Source organism: Melospiza georgiana, chromosome 3, assembly GCF_028018845.1.
Source record: "Melospiza georgiana isolate bMelGeo1 chromosome 3, bMelGeo1.pri, whole genome shotgun sequence".
Taxonomy (NCBI): domain Eukaryota; kingdom Metazoa; phylum Chordata; class Aves; order Passeriformes; family Passerellidae; genus Melospiza; species Melospiza georgiana.
The window spans coordinates 60,311,238-60,325,561 of NC_080432.1; the positions used below are offsets into that span (position 1 = coordinate 60,311,238).

At 39.9% G+C, this 14,324-nt stretch overlaps 1 protein-coding gene across 1 annotated transcript in view; it reads right to left on the reverse strand.

Moving 5' to 3' along the window:
- Nucleotides 1–14,324, reverse strand: part of UST (uronyl 2-sulfotransferase) — a 152,027-nt gene that overhangs the window by 26,179 nt on the left and 111,524 nt on the right. Inside the window, exons 6-7 of the mRNA XM_058021486.1 lie at nt 6,359–6,456; nt 4,072–4,229 (exon numbers count right to left, since the gene is read on the reverse strand). Coding sequence (XP_057877469.1) covers nt 4,072–4,229; nt 6,359–6,456 — 256 coding nt within the window. The remainder of the gene's footprint in view (nt 1–4,071; nt 4,230–6,358; nt 6,457–14,324) is intronic.

Sequence of the window (14,324 nt, forward strand, 5' to 3'; positions counted from 1 at the left end):
AGACAGAAGAAAACTGTTTTGCTGAGTATAGTAGGTATTTTTTTGTCTCTGAAAAGCAGCAAAGATATGAAACCCACATGTGCCCATTTCAAAAGAAACTGAGTAAATATTCTCAGGGTTCTAGCTCCCAGCCAGATTACAGAAGTGAGCTGCAGCCAGCAGAAATGAACAGGACTGACCAATCTTTTTTTCCTTTAGCCTCTGAGAGTGAGGAAAGACTTTACATGTCAAGTTTTGTTATAACTATTTCAGGCCTTTCAAAGAGTTAAAGAATACTTTCAAGTTTTGCAATAAATATATTCTAAGGCTCTGCAATTGGATCCTATCTGCTTCAATGCTGGTGAAAAAAAGACAAAATTTTGAGCAAATTTTACTGTGTTAGCAAAGAAAGCTATTAAACATAAAAATGTATTTTTAAAATTTATTCTACCCCTCTATTAATCTATCGATTGATTTCAAAATCTGCTGCCCCCATTCCTGCCCTTTTAATCTCTTGTCAAAGCTAGTTTTGGCTGCCAGGACAAGTTTGTAACTTTGGACAAGATAGGCATCAAAAAAGAGAGTCCTTTTGCAATTCTTGACTTGGTATTAACATTAAGATAATGCTTCATTTCAAGCAGAGAGTGGAGAAACAGAAAAACAGGAAGCCCATAGCTTTAAAGTACTGTACAAGATAAAACCAGATTAGTTCCAATGAAAACTTTAGCACCACAAAGAGCTTTCACATTTTGTTACACGTGGTTATAAAACACACAGGTCAAAATATGTGGCATATGGAATAGTTGAATGCAATGTTTTTGTTAATGCAATGAAGGAAGTTATCCTTCTTGTGTCCTCTGACATGAAAATTTTCTTCCATGCTGAACTGCCAAGTTTTCTTAACATTTTACCTTTCTTCACAGTTTCCTTCTGCCAGTTGATATCAGACAAATCATTAGCATCAAAAAGAAAAGTTCAATTCATACTGCTTTAAGCAGTTACCTGTGTCATCAGGTATACAGACAGACAGTAACTCTCTGATGAAAATGTCACACTATCTTATCATAGAGCCACAGTTTAAATGATGAGCTTCAGAAAAACAGCAGAAAAGTATTTCTGAAGGTAAAACAACTACAGGCTTTGTTTTCTGCTAAGAGAATGCTGAGCAGGAGCTTCTTGACAAATGTTATCACAGTGCTTCAGATAAGAAATTTTACTGTAGGTACAAAAGAAACGGAGAGCTTTGAATATGGCCTGCACAGTTCAAAGGAGTAGAGATGAGGAAAAGTTTATAGATTTCCTGATTTCTGTATTATCAACCTATACTGAAGGTTTTCAATACTAAGAAGTTTGCTTAGATGAGATCTACAGTGATCTGGTGACAAACCAAAGCACCTGTAATGAGCAAGGGGAGTCCCAACTTCAGGAAGAAGGGGTTTAACTCACAACTCCTGCAGATGTATCTTATATGCACATGTGATTTTATGCATTTGATAACATCTGGCATTTTGCTTCCCATAGCAGGAAGGTGCTTTTAATATAGTTTAGATTATGATGTTGGTGGGACAGCAATCACCCGTTTCCTACTGTGATTTCTAATCTATGTAATCCACGAAAGCAACACTGGATTGAAAATGGCTTTCTTCAGCTAATTTTTGCTTCAAGGCAGCTCTACAAATCCCATTTCTGAATTGCCTCCAATCCAGAACTGCTTGTTGCAGTGGACTCTGGTGCAGATATTCACAGATCTGGAAGTGAATTACCTTTCTGTACATGTCCTTCTCTGTGTTTTCCTCATCTTGTTATGTTCAGCTGACAAAAGATAAGTTCTAGAAAAACTTTCCTTCTTTATGTGGAAAGAGGAAAGAAAAACTGCCATAAGAGATTATCAAGTGGAGCAGCAGTTCAGTAGACAATACTGTAAACTATATAGATTTAATCTGCAAGTGTTAGTTGCAACAAAAGGTCAGTTTTGGCCCAATTTATCTGCTGCTTTGTGGGACCACCAGACAGCTGGCAGAACAACATGTCTTCTTCCCTGCACTTCATGATGCAACAGCAGAGAGTGTTGCAGATCAGGTCTAAGATACCCTGAGGAGAACAATGTACGATTTCTTACACACCACTTGAATATTTTTTATTTTTCTGGCTGATTCTTTTAAGGGTTTTTTTTTTTGGCAAGCATTAGCACAAACTCAAAAATAACCAGAAGATAATTATGATAGGAAAAAACCTTCAAACACGCATGTATGAAAAAAGGAGGAGAGAGGAAACTGCTTTCTAACTAATATGCCCAGTCAATAAGTGAATGGGAAAGATAAAATAAAGGTTTAATCCACCTAGGGAATACTGACAGAAAGTGGTGAATCTTTAGATTCATGATCCATTTTTCACATGAAATCCCAGAGGAAATCATTGTCCTGTAATAGGTGATCAAATTTCCTCCTGGTACTGGAAAATGCAAAAAGAGGAAAAAGATTACCCAGCAGTTAATGATTCTGGCAGATTGCTTATTTCCCACCTGACAATTTCTAGGGCACCCCGATGAAAAACAAAACCCTTGTGCTGCTTATTAGCTTCCCCCATTGTAAAAGAAATGAAAATATATGGTGCACAGAACAGCTGAAGAAGTCATAAACTCAAAGAAAACTCTCATGGCAGAGAGAGCATATCCTTCTATTGATCCCCCTGCCTTTTGTCTAACATCCTATGGGGAAACCTTCGAGACCAAATTGCGCAAACTTTTAGGATGATTTCCACATATTACAAACATCATTATTTTTCTTTTTTAATTTATAAAACCAAGGGAAGTACCTGATCCCAAACTAGGCATTGCTCTTATGTCAGTACAATACTGTCTTTATGTCTGTTATTAAGCAAAACTACTCTATGGCTGGACGTGGCATCACAAAGTTACACGCCCACCTTCCAAAGAGCTGCCTTGCAAGCAGACAATGACCCACTGCAAGCACGTTCAGAAAAGGAATGCCATACTTTCCCCAGTACCTGTATCACAGCTAAATACAGGATTTCCAAAGATGAGTCCTAGAAGAAGGGTTTGATGGACAGTAATGCCTAAATCCCGTTTACGGACACAAACCCGTAATTTCTCCAGAGTGACTTGACTGACTACTGTAATAGCTGTTCTCAGTCAGAAGCCAGCCATCAGTTGCATGCATTACAAACTAAATTTAATCTTTGTTCCATGTGCTTTGAATATACAGCTTGGTACAAAACATAATAATTTCACAATGACACAAGTGCAACCGAGTCACAAAGGAAGAAGGGAAGTTTTACCCCTGCTTGGTGCACACAGTGTTGATGGGCCAGTCAAATGTAAGCAAGAAATCAATTCTGCTGGAATGACATGCACAGCCCTCCAGAAGCATCATATCTATTTTTAGCACAGGATACAAGACAGCCTTTTAAAGAAGTCAGCAATAAATCAGTGTTGGAGGGACGGATTGGTGCAGAGAACCCTTTCAGATTGACCATGGGGTACAAATTAAGGAGTAGGCCGAGTGCTCTCCATTTTCATTTCTCAACTCCCGACTCCTAAGTCTTTTTCCTCAGCATGCTTTGTATTGGAAGTGCTGTAAATGCACATTCTTATTTGTATTCTACCTAAACTCAGCTCAGCTGAAGGTTCATTTCATTTCAACCCATAGTCAAGGCTGAGAGAAAATAAATAACCTGGTCCTGGAGAATCATCAAAGTGTCCAGCTCCCCAAACCATTCCTTGAAGGTTTATTTAAGTACATATTCTTGACACCATTTTGACAATATTTTGACAGTATTATTTGAGAACTGAGTATGACACAATTAAAAGAAGAAGGCACTTCAGTGGAAAATGGGAAGCTTTCTGGCAGGTGGAAAGATCACTGAGCAACAAGTGCAGGCAAGGAAAGAAAACCACACAGTAACATTAAAGATAAAAGTGGAATATGTTACTTTCCCCATCATAAAATCTGCTCCCTAAGAGGGAGATAAACTTCTTCATTGACTGAACAAGAAAGAAACACATACCCTTCAGCAGCCACGCAGATTTAGCTGAAGTTTCTGTAAGAACAGCTTTTTAATGGAAAAAGTTACCTGGATTTTTGTAGATGCTAAGCACATCCTTGAAATAATGAGGTAAGAATCTTTCTAATAAAAGCAGCACGTCCTCCAACTCCTCCAGAATGCCCACAAGCAGAAAATTTTCATTAACGTTCAGCTTTGCTCTTTCAAGGGCCCATTCACCAGGCTCCCTGTATGAAATTGATGGGGGAAGATGGAGGAGGGAAAAAGAAAAGTTAAATATACATTTATTTCTCAAATTCAAGCCAAGAACACAAGTGAATAAAAAATATTCAGTGCTATACTTAGAACAAAAAAAGACCCCCCCACCAAACCCAAGTAGCTTACTGAGCTTTTCCATGCAACATTTATAATTGGATTGGCATGTAAAAACAGGATCATGTCAAAAGGAGGCTAATCATTGTGTGAAAATACTCCATTCTGAAGGGAACTTCTGCCAAGTTGTTTATAAGCTCAAACTTGTGAACTTTGGTATTTCAACTTGGAAGCACAACCCATCTGATCAGAGGGATGACTGCCCTTGGTGTTGGAAGGTTCTGAGAGTGGTGGTGTCCCTGAATTACATCAGGAGAGCTGCTGGGATCAACCACTGCTTGCTGTTACTGGCGAATCCTACACAGGACACTACCATTTTCCACCTTATCCTTCATTTTAACTTTTGCCAAAGTCTCCAGGAGCTTCCCTTCCCCCTGTCATTACCCCCAGTTGCCCTGCAGCTTTGCTACAGGATTTGCATTTTTTAGCTGTGACTGATGCTGGTTTTGAAGAACAGTTTGGGGTTCTTCTGTCCTTTCTCCCAGCAGGAGAAGCTGGCAGGACTTCACTACATCTTTATGCTTCTCTGTTTCCCAAAAGCACAATGTAGTTAGACAACCATACAAATCCTAAATCCCGTATAATAATTCATATTAGTTATGTTCTGGGAGCAGCAGCCATCATTCATATTGACACAGGATATAATGCCAGTGTCCCAGGCTAAAGGAATCAGCTCCCCACACTGCCTGGGAGTAGCTGTAAATCACAGCTCTTCCACGACTTCATTAGGTTATTGTGGATCCTATGCAATAGTGAATTTAACATTTGTCTGAAGCTCTTTCTTTGTCATGTGGAAAAGCTTACTACTTTTCACTCCTACTAGAGCAGACTTGTAGCAGGTTTTTCATGCTCTACCACCTTCTGGGCACTGATCTGTTTTCTGGAATAGCAAAGTGTCCTAACAAACACTATAGCCTCCTGTTTGCAGCTCCTTATGGGACTAAGAAGTAGCTGAAGGAAGTTCAAGGGCATAACAAGAGCCAAATCTACAACAAGGTACAAAACAGTATTCAATATCCTGCTTGGGAACCTCACAGAGATATTTTGTGAAGGTATTCAGGCATGTGACTGCCATTAATGGGATTATTTGTGCAGGCAAGTTAAATGTGCAACCATAAGCATTTGCAGATAAGGCCAAAATATGTTAAAAAATGTGCAATGAAAATGAAGTCATTAACTTGTTTTGTTTCTTATACATAAGTTCAGTTAAGCAAAAAACCCAAAAAGGTAGGATTTTACAACATGGATACTTCTTCTGTCTTTATTTGTAAGTAATACATTTTCACTTGTTATTACTGCTACAAGAAGTATGGCTTTTGAAAGAAATTCTGAAAAATGTGCAACTGTTTCATTATGGAGAAGCTTGAATAATACAGAAACAGAATGCCTTGAAGTTGAACACCTAACAAAGAACATTTGTTACTAACAATACTAAACTGTTTAAAGCCAAGAAAATATTAAAAATTATTCCTATAGTATTGTATAAAAATCTACTAAAAATATGGTATCAGTAACTCAGCATTATTAGAATGGTATTCACAGACGTTAAAAATGAGGTAGCTCAATTAAAGCAGTAGAGGGCTGTATTTTATATGGTTTTGAGCACAAATACAGTTTCTCACATGGACACAGAAACATGTATTTCTCATCTAGACCTGATAGAAGCATCTGAGCAAATCAGAAACACGTATTACAAAATTATAGTGCAGATAAAATGAGTAACCCAGAAAAAAATTACACATAAATACATTAATATTTGATGAATTATTCATGCGATAAATCAAGAAAAAAGAATACTGCTACATTTGCAATGGCCTCCTTACTTCAAAATATATCCATGCAGTTACCACATGCAGTGCTGCATTCCTTGTACTTTCATTTTTCTCTTGGACCTCAAATAATGTCACCTCTTTATTACCAACTTCTGACAAAATGTTTGCAATAGCTATTGCTGAACAAATTGAAATACCTTGCATATATTTACCTGCATCTTGGATGCTGTCCACAGAAATATGGTATGATGTAAAATAACCTGGGATTAGAACATTCAGGGTAGTTTTCAAGGATACATACATTAATGTCCTGTGGGGGAGGAAAAAAAATACTGTATTTTCCTTTCTCTATTAGCAACTGCTTTCTTTATCTCATACATTTTACAGTCATCTCAGGGTTAAAGAACTGTGCCAAGGCCATAACAAGTATCTTCAAAATCATCTATTGGTCCATTTATCTACTTCTAAATATCAGCAGGGGAAACAAAAGTTATTTTGTCCTAGAATGCACAAAGCAATTTTTTCTTCCTTGCAAACCCCACAATTATTTTACTGAGATTACTGTATGAGTTTAAGTGGGACACATTAATCAACTTTCATACTAAATAACACTTAAAATATTCAGAAGATTATTTTCAGGCTCTTCTTTCTTCTAAATACACCCTGGAGAAAACCTGAAGTAGCCAGAAAAAATGAAATTGAGACAACATTTATTACTTTGCCCCTCCCGCCCCCCCCTTTTTTTTTTTAAATTCTGCTGCATTCAATGGCTGGAATGAACAAATGTAAGATGTAATTTATACATCTCACTCAATATTATAACATACATCACTTTTAGTTACAATTCTGTAAACTTAGATTTTCAGAACTGAACTGTGCGAAGCCTGCTGAGAAAATGGGTTATTAGAAAGTATTTATCATTTTCATGAAATATCATTCATCTAATTAGAAACTATTTATCATTTTTCAAAGACTTGGCATAGCTACTGAACCCTGAGGAACTGCATTCCATTTATAGCTTTACTTCAGCACAATAATAAACATGTGGGACTGAATTCCATTATCCAAATCTAACAGAGCCTTACTCTGCAAGCAGACACACCCTCTGCAGAGACATACAGGGCAAAAAAATGGGTAAGACAACTAAAGCAAGGATGGAAGGATCTCACCTGTGCAGAATCAATCTTCTTTGTTATTTAGATATGGGCTTTCACAATGCCATAGGCACTATACACATCAGTATCAAACCAACAACTAAACAAAACCATAATTTATCAAGTAAATAAAATGTGATAGAGAACATTGCACAAGACAGATTGGAAAGCATGGAAAACATGGAGAGCATCCCCTGCTCTCCCTTAGAGAAGGGGAGGGTACAGGCCTCCAGACACAGCATCTGCATCTGAGGCCTCATCAGAGAAAAGCTCTTCCCAGAACTTCAGTCCTCTCGCCTAACTTCATTAGATCCCCGTTTCGGCCTGTAAGCCTTTTAAAGTACATTTCCTACTCTGTCTCACAGTCATGTGAATCCAACTTTATAAGCACACCAGAAAACTGGGCTAGGAAGTAAATCACATGGCGAGGAACCATTAAAGAAAATAACATAGAAATTGCCAGCTGGGATACAAACAATCCATTTCCCCTGCTCCCCACAGTATATTTCAGGGCTTGCCTTAAATACATACCAGAAGATTTATGGTCAAGACCTGAATTTTGACATTAAAGGCTCTGAGCTGAAGCTAACCAGCCGCCCATGCTCCATGCTATTACTAAGAAATCTTACTGTGGATGTATAGATTGCACAGGCAATGTGTCTCTCCCGTCATCTCAACAGGCCTTTATAACATGAATTACAAATTGCACCTCTTTAAAGGCTTATTGTGCTTTTACTATAGACAACACCAGAGATGTTTTCAGTAATACATATTTTTAGCTTTCATAAGAAACTAAAGACCTGCAAAAAATTAATAAATCTTTTGGATAAAAAAAATGAAATATTGCCCTGACAATACTTTAAATTATGGCCAAGCTGACTTGCACTTGGTAGACGGATTAGATGGGAGGTGGGTAGAACACCTTCCATAAGGTGTTCTTAAGACATAAGACTTAAAAATCTCTACCAACACCCAGCTAAGAACATTTTCTCTTTTCTCACTGTCATACAAAGGCAAAAGGACATTAGCTCCCAACAAAGAAACTTACAATTTCTTTACAAGAATAATGAATATGATGAGTCAAGTAATATTCCCTGACATGAGTATCAATACCCAACACAAAAGTGTAACTGGGACCTTCTGGTAATTGTGAAAACAGTATTTGATTCACACGGCCAGAGAAACACCTGTACAATAAAAGCAATGTAAATTCATGTGGAAAATCCTGCAGCTTTAGCAAGCAGACAGCTGATACTAACTGAAAAAGAGATTTTTAGTGTCCTTTTTAGGGTAAATTTATGCAGGATTACTGAAACAACCAGGCTGGCTCTAATCTAATCTCATCTCCCCCATTCCTTGCTGATAACTCAAGGTTTAAGATAAAGGCCAGGTGAGCTTTCATACAAACCTACAATATTTTGCCACACAAGGACATGCACTTCACCCTCCTGACATCAGAAGCACCAGGCTTTCTCTGCAGTAAACGCACTGCCCCTTCCCAGGCCTTGTTTCCCACCACTGCTATGATCTGTATTGCAGCTGCTGGAGTGTCCTCAGGCATTTGCAGCCCCTGCTCACTCCCTGAGATGTGAAATCAGTTTTCAACCGAAAAGTGGGTGAAAGAAAGGTCAGCCTGAGGTGAGCCAGTCATTACAAAACTTAAACACACCTACAGAAGATGCTTTTTGGTGCCAGTGGCACACAGGAATTTCTGGCGTTTTTTCCCAGCATGGAAAGTCAAGGTGAAACGACATTATCCTAGGCAACATTAATTAAGCCACATCTCCAAGTAAGAACATGCTTTCTCAGCAGAACACAGATCTTTCAGGGCAGAAATGTTTCTACGTGAGACAAAAATTTGCAAGGTGACAGATGAGAGCTGTGCTCATTTAAATGACTGGAGGAGCCTTGTAAAAAAATTATTTTAACACAGTCAGGAAAGATACAGAAGGAAACACACAGAGCTACTTTGATCATAACCTTTCAAAACAAAGAAAGCAGTATTTTACTTCATTCCTCTGCTCCTGGCTACAATTCATATCACTCACATCCCATGGGGCTTGTGTCTTCAAAGGGGCAGTGGCAGGCCTGGGAATCAGCCCTGCAGCTCCAAGTAACAACAGAAACTATCTTTCTTTTAAATAATACTCTATTTTTCTACTCATGTAACAATTTTGTCTGAAAAGTTAAACCGATAATTTCTGCTTCCTTCTTCTGTAAAATGGTCTTTGAAATGAAAATCACAACATGCCATAATCCTTTAATCTGTCAATGAGTCAGACAACTGATCAGAAATATATCAAAGCTGCATTATTAATTTGGGGTTTTTTTTGAGATTAGTAATAAACTATTTCATTTGCCATAGTGAGCTCAGCGTGCTATAAGAGAAGTCAGCATCTGATTAAAAATATTTCATAGAATAATTGAATCATCAGGTTTGGAAGAGACCTTTAAGATCATCTAGTTCAACTGTTAACCCAGCACCACCATAATCAATCCTAAACCATATTCCCAAGTGTCACACCCAGATGCCTCTTGAACACTTCCAAAGATGGTGACTGTATAATTTCCCTGTTATTCCATTGTCTAACATCTCTTTCAGTTAAGTTTTTTTTTTCTAATATCTAATCTGAACCTCCCTGATGCAACATAAGGACATTTCCAACCATCCTTTCATTTCCTCCTCACTAAAACTCCTTTCAGGTAGCTGTAAAGAGTGAAGGGCCACAAAATTCCTTTGGGAATTTTAATTTCATCACAAAAAGAGCAAGCTTTAAGGTGTTCTTTTGCAGAACAATAAGCAATTTACTCAAGTCAATGTCTTATGAGAAATACTGTACCATATACAAAAGGATGTGACACAAGATTTGAGAACTTTTTTCCTCCAAATACAAAATCCTATGAGTACTGACAGAAATAATAACTTGGTTTTTATTCAGTTGAAGAAACACACACACAAAAAAAATCATATTGGGTTTCAAGGTGCAGTAGCCTACAGCTGACCTGTAGGCCTCAAAGTATAAATAATTATAAAATTTTAACGGAAATAGGTAATCAGTTACATAATTCCCTTACTTACATAATTTGACCAATAAGAGCAGGCCCAGGCCGTTGGAGACTCAGGCTTCTGTTGGCAGTAACTGGCTCAGCCAATGAGGATTAATCTCATGGACTCCTAAGATATATCAGGGAGCAAGATCGGAATAAAGTGGACTGCTGCTGCATGAACTCAGCATGTCTTGTCACTAGTCTGTCTCCAAAACTGTGACAAGTGGTGGACCACGACATGATCACAACAGCTGCCGCCAATAGAGTGGGGAGACAGAGGGGACAACCAGGAAGAGTTGCCCGCAGCCTTTGAGCTATGAGGAACGGCACATAGAGCCGTGATTGCTTCGGACTCCCCTTTATTATTTCTTTTAATTTTTCCTTTTGTAACTGGAAGACACCACCAGCATGGGAGCATGGGCTTCAACACCGGAGGACCCCCTCCTGAACATACAGACACCCGCTTTAAAGAAAAGATTTGAAAAATATGAGGAATGGGCTTTATTTTCCCTCATAACATGGTGTGAGAGCCACGGACTGGATGTATCAGAAGGGGCTGTGCTAGATTTAAAAACTTGGGAGCGGGCTGGACGACACATCTGTACAGCTGCCTGCACAGGAGATGACTCTGCCATTTATGTTATTAAACCATGAAGACTCATAATAAACATGATAAAAATGTTGCAGAGGCAAAAATGTTACTAGGCAACTCAATGGTGGCTGCTGTAAGAGTGTCACCTCGGTATTGTAAATATAAACAGCAAGGCCATCTGAAAACAAATTGTTCCTGTAAACCCATCTTAACAGGGACAAATCCTGTCAAGGACCAGGGAAACCAAAGATTCAGCGTGAGGAGGGGATGTGTGAAGACAAAAACATCTCCTCACCTTCCTGTGGCTTATGTGACCAGCACGCAGGAAGGACTCGAGGAGCAGCTGGAATGGATGTATTCACATCCAACACAGTAACCATATGCAACCTAAAGGTACATAAGATTCCTCTTGAAGATCGAGGACCTACTGGGAAAGGATTAAGTGCACTATTGATTGGAAGGCCTAGTGCTACAATGCAAGGTATCTTTGTGTATCCTGGTTGTTATTGGCTCAAACTTTACTGGACAAATATATGCTATGGTTTCTACCCCCACTCTACCCATGACTATCCCTGAGAAAACCAGAATTGCTCTGCTTATCCCATTTAAGTCTTGCATCCCACATACAGACCCAGAGGTGCAAGGAGACCAGGGCTTTGGATCAAAAGGAAAACCCCAGGTATTTTGGACCCAGATTGTAGGTGAACAGAGGCCCAGCGTGGAATGTATCATTACAATGCCATGTAACATAAAAACAGACAATGGACCTGCAAACACATCACAAAAAACTAAACCATTTCTACAGCTCTGGGGTGTGGCCCACCAAACTGGTATTCCCCGACAAGCAACCTGACAGGCCATTGTAGAAAGGGCAGATGGCACTTTAAAATATATGTTAAAAAAACAGAAAGAGGAAATGTGTGGCAAAACCCCACAAAGCAAAGTGGCCAAGGCTGTTTACACATTAAATCATTTAACAGTACCAGAGCAACCTCAAAATCCAGTAATTCTAAATAATTTTCTATCATTGCAATCGTCTGGTGATGTCCACTCACCCAAACCCAAGTCACAGTTTTGGAGACAGACCAGTGGCAAGGCATGCTGAGTTCATGCAGCAGCAGTCCACTTTATTCCGATCTTGCTCCCTGATACATCTTAGGAGCCCATGAGGTTAATCCTCATTGGCTGAGCCAGTTACTTCCTGGTCAGCCAGCCAATAGAAGCCTGAGTCTCCAACGGCCTGGGCCTGCTCTTATTGATTGAATTATGTAATTTATTATATATTTCCATTATAATTTTATCATTATTTGTATTTGAGGCCTACACAGCTATTTTTTTATTATGACTGTCTCAACCAAAAATTACAGAAAGACCACATTCTGCCCAGGATGCATTAGAATTATTGGTAGCCCTGACAATTTAACATAAGAAATCATAACCCAAATGCCTACATGCTTTGCAAATAATTTCCATTCCATTTCCATGTGTTCATCTATGGAGAACCACCAAAATATCCCTTCTCTTGCAATCAAAACAAAAAACCACATCCTCTTTCTATGCCCTGCCCCTGTGAGATACTACAACTATTGTGAAACCATGAGACCCTGCCCACAGCCCAGGAACAGTGCATGCTACTTCAGGCTGAAGGGTGAAAATGTGCAGGTGTGTCAGCAGCAACCTAAATTTCAAGTTTTCATAAAAGGAAATGAAATAAAAAGATGTGGAAAACCAGTGACTGAGCCCAGTCCAGAGTGACCTCTCCTGCTTACAACGCTGTTTTTCATACACCACTACGGTCCACAGTGCAGTCTAGTCCTCACTGCTGCCAGCCAAGGAAAATTCTTCCGCTCTCCTGAGAGCCACCAAGAATCCTCTCACAGCTTGTTAAGTGCTTTCTCACATAGTTGGTGTTTGTAAAGAGGTCAAACTGACCATTACATCCTGAGGACAATGTCACACTATATGAGCTAAACACAATACACAAAAAAAAAAAACCCCAACATGATTTCCCACCTTCTCTGGCCCCAGCTGGGGAGCTCTGGGTGGCCTTAGAGTGATTGGAAAGAAAATGTTAACATGGTATCTCAGAAAAGGGTTTGTGAGTACAAATATGACATGAAAGAAAGAAAAGTGTGACTTCCTACTTTGGAAGGCTGCAGAAAGATACTGAAAAGTCAAGGTATAGTTGGCATGAAGGTTTCCAAGTATAAATGTAACATAAGTTACTAAATCTTATTTAGGAGCACAAATTGTTTACACATTTTAATGAAACAAGATAAAATGCAACACATTTTTAACCCTAGTTAGAGTTTTACTTCACCAGGTGATATTTAATGTTTCTGTTCAATCTCAATCAAGTATTTGGGTAAGCAGAGCCACACAGCAGCAAAATTACTTCTTTCTTTCAAATATATTTGGTATCTGTTTGTGCATCTATGCCAGCAGCACTGGCAGTAGATTGCTGTGGAGTGGGTAGGTGCTGGGCATTGCTTCCCAAATCAGCATTGCCAATAGAGACAAAGCCAAATGCTTCCCATCCTGTGCTGATGGGGCACTGAGGCCTCCCCAGGGTGGGCTGCCAGGTGGGGTGGACTGTGCCAAACTGTGTGGGATGATTGTCCTCTGGAGATACCAGCAGGCTGGACAAGTTTATTGGGACACCAGTGGCAGGCTGCAGAGTGACCAGTGGGAGAAGCTGCAGAGTGATCCTGGGGAGAAGCTCCACAAGATGGCAGAGCAGATCCAGCTGAGCCTAGAATGCAGGGTTTCTGTCCCCAAATGCCCCCCAGCACCAGCTGTGGTTGTTCCTTCACTTCTATGAGGCTCAACCAGCTCAAAAGGCAAAAGAAACCCTTTTCTGTTCCTCCTCCACTGCCTTCTGCTGGTCTTCTATCAGAAGAGAGGGTGGGGGCTTGCTCACATTAATGCCACCCCAGCACTCCAGCTGCACAGGGCAACACAGGTCACTGTGGATGACTTCAGTCACTGCAGTAATTTCTTTTACAGCCTCCCTTGGGCATCCACCCTCTATAGTCTGGGGTCCTCCATGGACTGCAGGATCCTCCATGGATCTCTGCTTTACCATGGACCTCCATGGGCTGCAGGGGGACATCTGTCTCACCATGGTCCACACCATGGGCTGCAGAGGAATCTCAGCTCTGCTGCTGTAACACTTCCTCCTCTCCTTCTGCACCGACCTTGGTGCCTGCAGAGCTGTTCCTCTCATGTCACTCCTCTCTTCTCCAGCTGCAACTGCTCCTGTGCAGTACCTTCTTTCCCTTCTGAAATAGATTATCCCAGAGGTGCTACCTCCATCACTGAAGGGCTCACCCCTGGTCAGCAGTGGACCCATCATGGAGCTGGCTGGCATTGGCTCCACTGGAC